The following is a 14,133-nucleotide window of genomic DNA, read 5'->3' on the forward strand; positions in this document are numbered from 1 at the left end:
CTCTCTAAAACCTCCATTTTCCCAACACCCTCAGCATCTCTAGGTGGCACATGCCACCACAGAGGGATTTGAGGTCCCATGGTCTGACCCAGATTATTCTCTGATTCCTGAGTGTGGATACGATGTGATCATCTGGTTTCTGTGACTTCTGTGCTGTGGCCACATCTTCCTTGCATAACGAAGGACTCCTTAGAGAGCTGGAAGCCAAAGCAAGTCCTTTCTCTCCTGATTTTTTTTCTCTGAATATCTATTACAGCAATAGAAAAGGAACTAATATAATCTATAAGGAAACACATTTTAGGTTCTTAAGAAAAAGGTGAACATTTTATTTAGGTTTATTTTACTGTAATATTTTTTTATAAAATAATTTTATAAAAGAGTCCATCAAGATATAATATAGAAAATACACACTAAGGAAATATATACACTTCATAAAAATAGAATACATCTTGACAATTGCTTACAGAGTCTGTTACCACCATGTACAGTGTATTGACGTTCAACATGTTAACTTGAACATACATGATTACAATAATCAAGAAATTTGTTCTATTGCTATGTCTTAAAATAATTTCATTTGACAGAAAAATATGGAATGTAAAAGTTAAGGAGTTGAGTGAATAAATGGATATACCAAAATGTCAAAGACCCAGGCCATGGGCAACTATCTAAAGGGAAAGTCACTTTCTGATACCATAGTGTAAGATTTCACAGAACCTCAGGGAATTTAATAGAACCTTGAGTATTTAATAAAGATAAGTTTGTTTAGGATCAAACAAACTTTCTTGTATCTGCACTATATTTCAGAAAAGTGTTGTTTCTTTTTTAACCTTAAAATGAAAGATGTATAAGTGTTATATCAATATTTAAAAAATTGTATTATTGCAGCATAAGCATTTATCAAATCATATAGTAACTGGTTTTACCATTTTAAGAATAGTCAGAATGTTCAAAAAGTATTTGAACTAGTTTTGTTTTGTTTTGTTTTGTTTTGTCTTATATTGTTTCCAAGAAAATGATCTTAGCGACTATGCTACTATACAACATCACTGACATGTCCTGTGAGCTGATCAGAATAATCCTTGGGAAGTAACTGCTCCAGTGTAATAAATAAAGAAAATAACAAAGGACGCTTCTAGAACTTACTAAAAGATACACGACCATAGTGGGATCATACAGATACTTCAGCAGTACCAAGGAACATACGTAACAGAGTACAGCACCATTTTCAAGTTGCCAAGATTGCAACTGTTCAAGAGATAGTAAACTGTAGAGGTCCTCGATGGCTAGATCAATGCAGCTTAAATATTTGGACTGGATTCTGGAGTGCTTCCTAGTACGGATAGGCAGACACAGCTATATAAACTATGAATGTAGTCTGATACTCAATGGTCCCATTGGCACTGTAGGATAAAGCTCGCACCTTCATGCGGTAGGTCTCTGCCTCTCGTAGTGGACGTGTAGTGTATACGACTCCTTTCAGGTTTTCATCCCTTAAGGCAAAAGGAACAGCTGGTTCCTCATCTACCATGAGGAAAGTTGTCCTGGGATGCATCACGCCATCCTGTGTGTATGCAACCAGCCGGATTAAATCTTGATTGGCGGCTATTCCAAATGGGAGGGAGACAAGTTTATATTCCAAGGCATATGGGCTTAAGGTACATTCCAAGTCATTGGGTGGACAGTTCTTAAGGCAGAACCTAAGGTTAGATAATAAATAAGATGCAAACAGTTATACACCCTGGAACAAGATAAGACATGACACAAATGGTCATGACCCATGGTGGCTCTTTACCTACAAATGTGTTCTTCCCTAAATCACTGGCTCAAAAGAGATACCAGGTAGGGGAAAAAATCTGGTCTACAGTCAAGTGTCAATATTCCTGCTTGGTTAAACTCAGAAGGATTTGAGTTCCTGAAATAAGCAAGAATACTTTATTTCCTCTTTGGTGGGATGTGGGATTGGATGTAAGCCTTGTGCATACAAAGCACGTGCTTTGCCACAGCTTCTGCACAGTGCCAAGAGTGCTGTCCTTACAATGAAAAAGTCAGTTCCAGAAACAAGTGCACTGTACATATCTCGGAAATGAATACTTCCTAGAAAGAAGACTATAAGCTACATTATAATATTTATCCTAATGCTGGTTGAAAGTTAAAATAGGATATTTAGCTATTTTTTTCTCAGAATAATTAAAAGTCACTTGGAATTTCCAGGGGGATGACTTTCTTTTAAACTTTTCTTTCCTATTATTTCACATTAAAAACAATTTTCCCCTTTCAGAGCCCACTCTAAGTCATAACGGCATTTAAATTATTTTTCTAGAGATCTAGAGGGGAAAAAACTCCACAAAGGACTATTTTATGAAAATACAGATTCTTTAGGCAAATCACTTTTTAGATACTTTATAAGTCTCTTTATTTTAAGCACCCTCTTTCCTGTTTTCATTCCTATAAGATTAACCACAAGCAGGTTTATGGTAGGTTCTAGGCAATACACATTGGTCCATGCTACATGATCTTGAGGCAAACAAGGTATGAGCCCCAGTGAGCATTTAGGGATGAGCAGGGACTATCAAACATAAACATTATCACTGTTTTCAAGCATCCTTGGTACCTACACAGGATGGGGAAAACTAGATTAGTTTTTCCAGAAGTAAGAAGGCTGTCAGGCACCAGGAAATGTGAGCAAGACATCACCAATGGTCAGACTATAGACTCATCTTTGTTTCTCTTCTTCTCTGGATGGATGCCTGGTGGGTCGCCATAGCAACAGAAAAGGGACTTCTTGTATCAGTTGACCTGCAGACAGTACTTACCAGCTTGACACGGTACAAATGGAAATGGGGAATTTTCAAAGAAAGAAAAGGCAGGCTCTGTATCCCATAGAACACTTGGTGTGTAGGAGAGCCCTGGATGATACACTGTGGACTCCACCATGGGAGCCTCATCCAGGAAGCCTTGGCAATTGGGTTTGCAGTGGCAGCTGCCGAATGAGTTCATCTCTTGTCCATTCATAGAAGGAACACATGGTTAGCATGTAACAGGGCTACTGACGTTCTATGAGTTAAGCACGACTGTTGACAAGGCTTATGTTGGTTAAAGAAAGGGTTTCCAAAAGCATGTCTGGGATAAGAAGTGAAACATACCCCAAAACAGGATCCCGCTGGTAGTTGGGTGGGCAGGGTGTGTCGATGCACTGGTAGCTTCCTCTCATGTTAAAACACATGCGATTTGGTCCACAGCGGACATTCTGCTCCAGGCACTCATCTACATCTAGGGACCACACAAGGGATACAAAGCATTGTTAGCTGGGGTCAATAAGGGCCATTGCAGTAGTCATTGGTCTTTGACTGGAAGACGGAGAAAGTCCTTATGCCTTAGTCCTATAGTAAGCTTATTTGTCACACCCAAGCTTCAGCCACAAAACGAAGGGCATGATTCACAGTCTATTTATTTCCCTGATGGCTCTGAGGACATTTTTTTCTTTGTTATGTGTTAAAAGTCAAAAGAAAAATGAGAGCTGTAAAAGTGAAGGGGGCAGTTCTTAAGAGCACTCGCGTGTCTCTTCTATTTGAAAAGCAGAACATATGCGAATTTGTCAAGCAAATACTATTTTAGCTTCACACTGACCAAGCTCACAATTAAGGGACTCCTGTGAATACTTCACAAAGAGAAGACCTTTTGGTAGTATGAGCAATTCTTGTGTTCAAGTTGTGTGTGTGTGTGTGGGGGGGGGGCAATGAAGGGAGTAAAAATGCCAGGTTCATGCTGTAAACTCATGGGCCACTGCTGGGTGAGTCAGATCTGGAAGAGAGAGAGAGGTAAATTGGAAAAAGAAAACCCTAAGATCAAATAAATGCCCCCCAAACCACAGTTCCAGTTTGATGAAATGGAGCAGAATCCAACTGCTCTGATGGCAGAGTGTCCCCCCAGCAGTGTGACATGGGGATGTTCCTTGGAGCAACGGTGGCAAAAGCAGGGCCGACATAGGCACGGAAAAGACATTGTATGCTGTGGTTTCCGCAGCAGAGTTATTTAATGGAAACACTGATGTAATCAGACTTTTAAACAAGAAACCCAGAACTGAAGAAAACTCTCAAGCTCTCTGAAGAGGTTTTTGTGCCGTAATTTTTAATTCTGGGTTTGTAATTGAGCACCAGAGGAAGATAGACAGACAGGCAGACAGACACAGACACACTCACAGAGAGGGGAGGGGGGAGAGATTTCTGAATGAGTGTCGACAGAATTCAATGAGTACTTTGAGGTATTTTTAAGAATATAGTTATTCTTTCTTTACTCTTCTCACAGTGGTCACCTTCACCTGCCCGGCAACACAGGAGGATTTGCACCATTACGGAGGCAGGCAAGCTTTTCAGGGAATCCATTTCCACAGCCTCATCTCCCCACGTGTACTTTCCCTATATCAGTCTACCTGAGAAATTCGTGGTCTGGAGGTCTTCCATACCCTTCATCTACCTCCAGAGAAAGGCTACATGAATCCTAGAGCAAATATATGAATATACTATACAGAAATAATATGTATTAGTGAGTGAACCCAATGCCTTTCTAAAAAGTCATGGCTAAAAAAATTAGCATTTTAAAATTAGATTAGCCACAAAACGTGGCTTTAGGGTTTTTCTGATATTCAATTGGACTGGTTTGACAATGGGTATATTTTTGACTATATAGTGGTCATCTTTCTTTAATAAAGGGAGTTAAATTTGACATTAGAAAAATTTGAAGAGAATATATTTAGTACTGGTGCATCCTAAACAGGGACTGGATTCACATCCCTTTCAAGGGTTTAAACAGAAGTTCTAGGCCTAGTGCTTCACCAGACATCACATGAGAAAAGCCTAAGGTTTTCAGTCCTTCTTGGCTATCTGGGTGTGGAAGACACAGCATTCTTCCTTCTAGAATAACTGAGAATATCCTCGCGTGACAAAGGAATGACAACCAAATGACTCTACATAGCTATCCCATGATGTGGTCTCTGCAAGCCAAATGAAAGGCTGTGGTACTCAGTTGCCTACTTGTATAACCACCCCCCTTCATCTCTCTATAGCAGCTAAGGGCATCATGACATTTATGCAGGACTCCGGTTTAAGCTGTAAAGTGCCTTTGAACTCTTAAATAACTTGGAACAGTTTTAGGGAGAAAAAAGAGAGAGGCAGTTCCCAGAGGCGGTGTATGAGTCATAGACCACCAACATCAAAGTTGCATTATTTACTGTCTGCATTTTGTATTAAAGGTTTCATTGCAACCATATTGTTTCCTCCACCATATTTACAATTTAATAATAGTATATATAAAGAAAAAATACAAGCTGTTTAGCTGGGTAGTGATGGTGCATGCCTTTAGTCCCAGCACTTGGGAGGCAGAGGCAGGCGGATCTCTTGAGTTTGAGGCCAGCCTGGTCTACAGAGTGAGTTTCAGGACAGCCAGGGCTACACAGAGACACCCTATCTTGAAAAATAGCAGTAGCAACAGCAGCAGCAACAACAACAATGACAAGAAAACTGTCTAGAGAAGCATGAAGTGATCTAATCAATTGCTCTGTGCAGACAATAATGAGGGGTGCTGTTTTCTCCTCCTCCTCCTCTTCTTCCTCCTCCTCTTCTTCCTCCTCCTCCTCCTCTTCTTTCTCCTCTTCCTCCTTTCTCCTTCTTTCTCTCTCTCTCTTCCTCTCCTCTTTTGGCTATATTCTCAATTTTATTTGTTTTTTAAAAATTATTTTATTTATTTACATTCCAGTCATTGCCTCTCCCTCCTGGTCCCTGCTCCTATGGTTTCTCATCCCATTTCTCCTCCCTCTTGCCTCCAGGTAGGTGCTCTCCTCCCACCCCCATCAGACCTCCCCCTTCCCTGGGGACTCAAGTCTCTGGAAGATTAAGAGCATCTTCTCCCACTGCGGCCAGACCAGGCAGTCCACTGCCTCAGACCGCCTGTGAATGCTTCTGACAACTGCTTTTCTTACAAGAATCTGAGCATAAAACACTTCTATTGCAGCAGGTTCACCTGTCATCTATGTGAGCTTATTTCTAATTATTATTTTAATCAGATGAACATGTTTTATCTCTTTGACAGACTGAAATTGTCTTAAAGATGAAATAAAAAGACCTTGAGGAAAATGTGAAAGAAATTCAGTTAGCCTGAATTTCTTATCTTTCATTTATCTTTATTTCTCTTAAATTTTTTTCCAGCTTCAAAATTTTCCTTTATCCCTAACTTTGTATGTTGAACTTAATAGAAGCATGAAGGGTGGCTGTGGGGGCCACAAAAATCCTGTTACGGGACAGTGTGTGTATATAGTAAGATCTCTTAGTATCATAGGCTCACTGGTTCAGTATGTGTCTGTAAAGAAGAACAAGAACTTAGAAGTGCATGTGTGACATGAAAGCAGAGGGGACTGTTGGGGGGAAAGGAGAGGGAGGAATCAGTGAAGGGAAGGGAAGAGGGGTGGGCAGCTAATGAGCAGAAACTGAGCAAGGGGCATGTATATGTTCATGAAAACATCATAGTTTTGTAGCCCATTGTTTTGTAGATGAAAATGAATAAAAATAAAAGACCCATTGAATTATTTCCTAAACATGAGAAATAATCCTATTTCCACATTATACATTCAATCTAAACAGTCAGAAGTTAATACTACCTCATAAACATTTGTACTTTGCTAAGTTTGTTGGATACTTCAAGCAAATGTATTGAGAACTATGTATTGGCCTGCAGAACTGTAGTCTATGTTGAGATAAAGCCTTTGTCTTTAGTCCATGATAATGTCTGCTTTCCATAAGGAATCTTCTAAGTACTTAATACTTGGCTTGCCTGTAGGCAGGTGGCCCTTCTTCATCTGTGCTTTCTGGTTCTACTTGCTGTCCTTAAAAAAGGAAGGCCAAACACAAACAATACCAAAAGGACAAACAAAAATAAAGCTGGGTGTGGTAGCACACCCCTTTAATTCCAGCACTCGGGAGGCAGAACAGACAGACTACTGTGAGTTCCAGTCCAGCCACTGGTACATAATGAGACCTTGTTTCAAGAAAGAAAAATTAGAGGACTAATACTCTTGTCTTCTATAATGGATTAACTGATGATGTCTGCCTTTTAATAAACATTGTAAAGACATGAAAGGAGAAATTGAAGGGGAGGCAATTATATAACTATTCCTGCTAGAAGAAAAGAATGGCAAATTGAGCTGAAAAGATTTTATATCAACAGCAGGATTTAAGCAATTGCTTCTGGATACTTTAAAAATAATTTGGGATAAATACTCTTGGAACATCTGCAGGCACCAAGTCCTGACACTATTACTTATGCCATGTTGTGCTTGCAGACAGGAGCCTAGCATGGCTGTCCTCTGAGAGGCTCTACCAGGAGCTGACTGAGACAGATGTAGATACTTACAGCAAACCATTGGACTGAAGTCAGGGACCCCTATGGGAGAGTTAGGGCAAGGATTGAAGGAGCTGAAGAGGATGGCAACCCCATAGGAAAAAGAACAGTATAAACTAACCAGGACCCCTGGGAGCTCCCAGAGACTCAGCCACCAACCAAAGAGCATACATGGGCTGGTACATGGCCCCTGGTATATGTGTAGCAGAGGCCCGACTGCCTTGTCTGGCCTCAGTGGAAAAGGGTGAGCCTAATCCTGTAGACTTGATGCCCCAGGGTAGGGGATGAATGAGGTGGGGTTGGGTAGGTAGTTGGAGAAGCACCCTCTCAGAGGCAAAGGGGTGGGGGATGGGGTAAAAAAGTCTGGGAGGAGTGCAACATTTGGAATGTAAATAGATAAAATAATTTAAAAAGATACAAAGTATAATTAACCTGGACTCTTTTTTTTTTTTTTTTTTTTTTTTTTCAAGACAGGGTTTCTCTGTGCAGTCCTGGCTGTCCTAGAACTCACTCTGTAGACCAGGCTGGACTCAAACTCAGAAATCCACCTGCCTCTGCCTCCCAAGTGCTAGGATTAAAGGCGTGCACCACTGCCCAGCCAACCTGGACTCTTAATAAATATACACCATCTGTTTAAAACATAGAAAACAGAACTCCTTTCAAATCCTATATAATATTAAATTTTCTTCTTTTAGAAAGCATATTTTTATTAATATTTTCAAACAAAGCATTATTTGTCATGTATGAAAGTCTATTTGAGTTTTCTTTTTTAATATCTGCAGTGCATAAAATCAGGCTGACTTTCTTTTAGTTTCTCCTTTTTGTTTCTCAGTCAAATCTTGATTAGTCACACTTTTTGTATTTTGTTTTTAATTTTACAGCCCAGTGGCTTCCACTTTTGACAGGATTCTATGTCTTTGTTCCTTATGACACTGTCCATTGTAATTTTCCAGCTCTTACTGACATGGCCATTAGTAATGTATAAAGCTTTTTTAAAAAATCCTGTGCTGAAAAACAGCCTCTTGCTCCTTGTAAATGCCTCAAAGACTTTCTAAAGCTATAAAGAGACTCTAAGCTATTCCTTAGAGTGAAGAATTCTTTAAAACGGCAGAAATGTTTTCTCTGGTGTCTTTTTGAAACCACAAAAGTATGTAACCCATTTAAATTGCAAACACTTCCATAACACCTGTTTCTGATTTGTTCACGGTATTTTCCACTCTGTAGCACAAGTGAAGACTGAAAAATGTTTTGAGCTAAATGAAGGCAATTAAAAAAAAAAACCTGGCAAGATTTAGAAATGAAGGAAAACCTCTCTAATGAGTGTATCATATAACCCTTTAACTTTGCTTAAAAGATTTTTGTGGTTCAGTTGATAATTCTACATGCTTTGGTATTTGCCCTGCATCCTTCTTTGGTTCCTGAGACAGCTGTCAGAAGGGTAGTTGTAGGTTTGGGCATTGGTGCTCTCTCTGTCTCTGTCTCTGTCTCTCTTTTTTTCTCTCTCTTAATAGTGAGACAAGACAAGCTCTAGTTGGCCTTAAACTCACAGTGCTCTGCCTGAGGTCCTGAGTTCAATTCCCAGCAACCACATGGTGGCTCACAACCATCTGTAATGGGATCTGATGCACTCTTCTGGTGTTTGTCTGAAGATAGCTACAGTGTACTCATATAGAAATAAATAAATCTTAAAAAAAAGAAAAGAAAAGAAAAGGCATTTGCAATCAAATCTAGTGACATCAGTGTTTTTTTTTTAAAGATGTCTGGGCTGAGTCAGTTCAAAAGTACAGAGAGTCAGCACTTCCACCGCCACCCCACCCCCAATCCAGAATGTGCTGTCTGCAGTATTCACAGCATCTTAGGAAAGATGAGAGGCCATTGGAGAATGTTCAACCTGAGATAGTGTTACCTTCGGTCTTGACTACACTAGGGTATTAAGGTTCACGTAGTCATCTTAAGTAGGAGTTTTATTTATATACATGAGTGGGAATTATATCTATATTTAAGTTATTCGTGTAGGGTGCATTCTTAATAATGTTCAGGGATTGATGGATGACAGCCAAGGCTCTCCTGAGTTCAAGCTTCCTCTCCAGCCCCAACAACCGATGTGGGAACCCTCAGACAGCAGGAAGAGTTGGAAAGGACTGGCCCTTGGTACATCAGGTAAAGCCATCCTTCCTGCTGGTCTTGGTTTCCAGGACACACCTCCTACAGGCTACATTCCTTACAAGTCTTTGTGAAGTTGAAAAGGAAAACTCCAATCTCAATTTTATGGCTATTGTAAAATGTTCTCATAAAGATTTTACTGGTTTCAAAAGGATATTGTTTGTATATGACAGAAAAGAACAGAACTCAGAGGCACACACCATGCTCAGATTTTGTTTGTAAAATCGAGGGAGGTTTCTTTTTAATATAAGCATATTATAATAATCAAGAAAGCGCTATTCTCTTCATGGTTTTCACAGAAAATAAGGGAATCTGGTGATTGGTAGTATTTTTCTTTCCTGTTTTCTCTGTGCTTTGCCCTCTGCTTCACTATAGAACCTATACATTAGTATTTTGATTCATTTATATTTGTCTGCATTAGAATGGACGCTGCTAAGGGCAAGCACTACCAAGTCATCTGTTGCCATTCTTCCCCCCCAGCAGAGCTAGCATGTGGCTGTGAGCCTTCATTTGCAGACTCAAAGAATAAAGAGATTATCACCATTTCTCTGCTGATCTAGAGACTGATCCTTTATTTGTGGTCTCTGATTCTACTTATTGTTCTTAAAAAAAGAAGGCCAAACAAAAATAATGCCATAAAAAGGGACAAACCAAAATAGAGAAAAGAAAGCTGGGCCCGGTGGCACACCTCTAGAGATAAATCTAATGAGTGGAAATAGAGTAGTCCTTCCTGTTGTTGTCAGTGTATAGACTAGTCAGGTTTCTCATTTTCCCTTCCTCCGTCACTAAATGGTGAAAAAAAATGTTGGAAAAGAAGTGTTCCCTTTAAGTTAGAAAGGTCTTTAATATGAGCGGGGTTAACGATTCTTCAGGGAAGACCACACCAATGCCTCGGTCATTTTCCTTCACGGAGCCACCTCTCTCTTGTTTTGCCAACTTGTTTAGATCAGTGGTTCATACCCCTTTTAATTCTGTGACCCTTTAACACAGTTCCTCATGGTGTGGTGACCCCCAACCATACAATTATTTCATTGCTACTTCATAACCGTAATTTGGCTGCTGTTATGAATCATAACATGTGATGTACATAATAGGATGTGAATATGTGATATGCAGAGCATCGACCCACAGGTTGAGAGCCACTGGTTTATACACACATCTGACCAATAAGTATGGAAGCAGAGGGAGTACTTATTTACAAAACCTTCTCATGGTTTCCACCATTGTTTTGAACATCAGACTGGAACAATGAATATTCTAGTGTCTTCTCACCTTGGCACGTTTTCCCATTGAGCATGAGTCGATAACCTGGTGGGCAGACGCACTGGTAGCTCCCGATCGTGTTTTTACACTCGTGTTGGCAAGTGTCTCTGTTTTGACACTCATCAATATCTGTTTAGAAAGAAAACAGAATGTATAATCATGCCAAATGCGAGCAGGATCTGTTACACAGCTATCAGTACAAGTCACAGGCATACGATAGAAACGTTCATGTCTGGATTTACATTCATGCTCTTAAAAGTGCTTAGGGCTACTGTATATCAAGTCTGATTTTAGTGACATAAATAGTAACTATATTACAAGATGCACTATTTTATATATTATTTTACATGCATACATATGACCTGAAGCCTCAACTTTATCTTTTTTCTTTTTCTTTTTCTGTGTTGCTAAATTACATTAAAATGACAGGGGATGGGGGGAACAGATCTGTGTAAGATCTGAAACCACCAAAAACCTAACCTTTTGCTAAAATGGTAAAATGTACCTTAAAATTTCTTTTGATGTTAATTGGGAAAGGAGGTATCTACTGTAAAAAATTATTTTATTATTTTGTGTGCATGAGTAATTTGCCTACATGTATGTCTGTGTAGCATGGCTGTGTACTGCATATAGAGGCCAGAAGAGGGCATTGAGTCTCCTGGGACAGGAGTTACAAACTGTGTGGGTGCTGGAAATTAAACCCAGCTCTTTTGAAGAAGTAGCCAGTATGCGTAACCACTGAACCATCTCTTTAATCCTCACTTTAATTCATGTGAGTTCAGATCTCTCTCTCCCTCCCTCCCCCCCTCCTCCATACAATATCTATACAAAGCTTTCCCATACGCAGATATTTTCAAGTAGAAATGTTTTCCTATTTGTGAGAAATATTTCTCAATCTCTTTATATAACGGCAAACTACTTGTGGCAAATACATGTCTATAGCCGTACTAAGTTGGGGAACTCATCTCATTTCTCAAGATCTCAGTCAATTTTTCTGCTAAATGGAAGCGTGGAAACCATCTATTCTACTTCATGGGTTTGTTGGGAGATCCATATACTGCAGTAAATGAGAAAACACTTTATAAACCACAAAGGGGATGGGGGAGGGTTGTCTACTATCATTAAAGTGAAAAAAAAATCACACCCACTAAAGTACAGTAAATTCAAATTCAGTGTTTGCTTTTAGAGTCTAATGGTCATTTTTTTTTTTTTTTGATCAGCTCTCTCATGGTCCCTGAGAATACACTAACCAGTGAGATAACAGAGACTATGACATGAAGGGGGAGCAGGAAGAGGAAGGGTAGGAGCAAAGCAAAGACAGAGTGAGTCTGGGAGACGACTCAGAGTAAAGGGATCTGCTCAACACATGCTGAAAACGTAATTGTAATGAGTCAAAATCTGTTAATGATAATATCCAGCAAATAGTCACTTCCCATGTTTATGCATCATTTTATCTAGCCAAAGTATTCATCTCATAATTTTCATGAGTTATTTTTGTCTTTTCTCTTTAAATATTTGCTTTAATCTAAAACAACAACAGAAATTCGAATGATTTTGAATTTGAAGTCATTAACACAGAGCTTCACAGCATATGAATTTTAAAATGGCCAAGTTTGACTTCTGCTTTCAGGACTGAAGCAAAGTTCATTATTTCTTTAAACCCTGGAATCAACTCGTTAAAAACTAAAATTTGCCCAAATCTAACAAGATTCCACAATGTCAATTTAATCCTTTTGTAACTTGTCTGTCCCAGATGGTTAATTAAAGGCAGTCAATGTTTGTTGTAAGTTACCTCTGTTAGATGATTCCAGAGCTGTCTGCAACCTTAGTGTGAATATCTTTATTAGCCCCAATAAAATATCCACCATATTTTAAGAAATATCGAAGATTCCTCAGTGTTTCCCCAGTAAATGGAAAGATCCATACATGATTGATACTCTAAAATAGTCTTGAACAATGCATGCCTATCAAAGGAAGATTATTTTGATGCACCACGCATTGGTATATTAGAAACATCAAGAAAGAAAACCTTTATTAGACTCCAGTATTATGGAGCAACAGATGTGAGCAATAATGAAAATAGGGAGTTGGGTTGTTGGTAAGAGAATCTTTCTAAAGCTGTTGTCCACCTTCAGTCGTTAAAGCACAGCAGTGAGGTGATGCCTGGTGTGAGGGTGTGGCTTAGTGCAGTTAGAGTGTGGAAATAAGCAACGATTTTGAGGCAAGAGAATGAAACTAGGCTAGAAATAATGAGTTTGCCCAAAAAGAAGGCAGAAGTGGGAGAATGGCAGGCTACAAAGCACCACAGTCAGAATAACGGTTCAGAAGACAACTTTAAAGGCAGCATGTTACTAAATGAATAGTGAATGTTTTGATAAGCAAAGACCCAAATCAAAACTGTAGGCAGGGAAAGCTGTTAAACACTCAGAGCGAAGTCAGATGCAGAGAATTAGTGATCATGTGGTATTTGTCCACACTGGAACAAATGTAGTGCACTGCTAACAAATGCATTACGTTTGAAGCATAAGCCACTGACAGTGTCCATAGTTGTGGAAAGTCCACCACATAGCAAAGTTAACATATCTGTAATGATATATTTTAGCTACACTGGGATGACTAGAAAGAAAAACACTGGATACATATGAATGTAATAGTAAAGTATGAAGCTCAAATTTTCAGGAAGTCTGGTGGATACAGCTAAGACTGTAGAATAGGAGAATCTGGGTCCACCTAAAGGTGACCATGGAAGCATGTCAGAAAAGATAATGGGATGGGAAGGAGTAGAAAAATAAATGAAAAAAAATCAAGTCAGAGGATAAAGTAAACCTCAAAAGACTAAAAAGCTTAAGCAGAAAGCATATATCACTAAGGATAAGCAACATGTAGGACACTGTAAGACCGAGGTGGTCTAATGGCCTCTGAGGAGAGCTTTAAGGATGGACGAATGGTCTGGTCTAATGGTCTTTGAATATTAATAGGAGTTCTGTCTTGACTCCCTCCTTTCCTGTGAGCTTTCTTTTGCCATCTAACAAAATACTGGGGCTAATTGTTGTTTGCTAATTCTTGTTATCTAGCTCAATGACATGCAAACTGTAGATACCAACCAAAATTGACTTAAATCTATGGCAGATGGCAATGTTTACAACTTAGCTGAAAACAAGGACTCAGTTCAGTGGAAAATTATAGTTAAGTTTTGCAAAATTAAGTTACTGGCTTATGAGTTTAGATAAAGATACCGAGCACAGATATTTCGAAGCAATGGGACCAAGTTGCTCTGGATCACATTATTTCTGTCCATAAACATACAAAATAACC

At 39.2% G+C, this 14,133-nt stretch overlaps 1 protein-coding gene across 3 annotated transcripts in view; it reads right to left on the reverse strand.

Moving 5' to 3' along the window:
- Positions 1 to 295: 295 nt before the first annotated feature.
- Positions 296 to 14,133, reverse strand: part of Hmcn1 (hemicentin 1) — a 427,483-nt gene continuing 413,645 nt past the window's right edge. For all 3 annotated transcript variants that reach the window (XM_029475879.1, XM_021160385.2, XM_029475883.1), the window contains 3 exons: positions 10,828 to 10,947; positions 3,147 to 3,273; positions 296 to 1,700 (listed from right to left, as the gene is read on the reverse strand). In XM_029475879.1, the coding sequence (XP_029331739.1) occupies positions 1,334 to 1,700; positions 3,147 to 3,273; positions 10,828 to 10,947 (614 nt within the window). In that variant the 3' untranslated portion in view covers positions 296 to 1,333. The remainder of the gene's footprint in view (positions 1,701 to 3,146; positions 3,274 to 10,827; positions 10,948 to 14,133) is intronic.

The sequence above is a fragment of the Mus caroli genome, chromosome 1 (genome assembly GCF_900094665.2).
Source record: "Mus caroli chromosome 1, CAROLI_EIJ_v1.1, whole genome shotgun sequence".
NCBI lineage: Eukaryota > Metazoa > Chordata > Mammalia > Rodentia > Muridae > Mus > Mus caroli.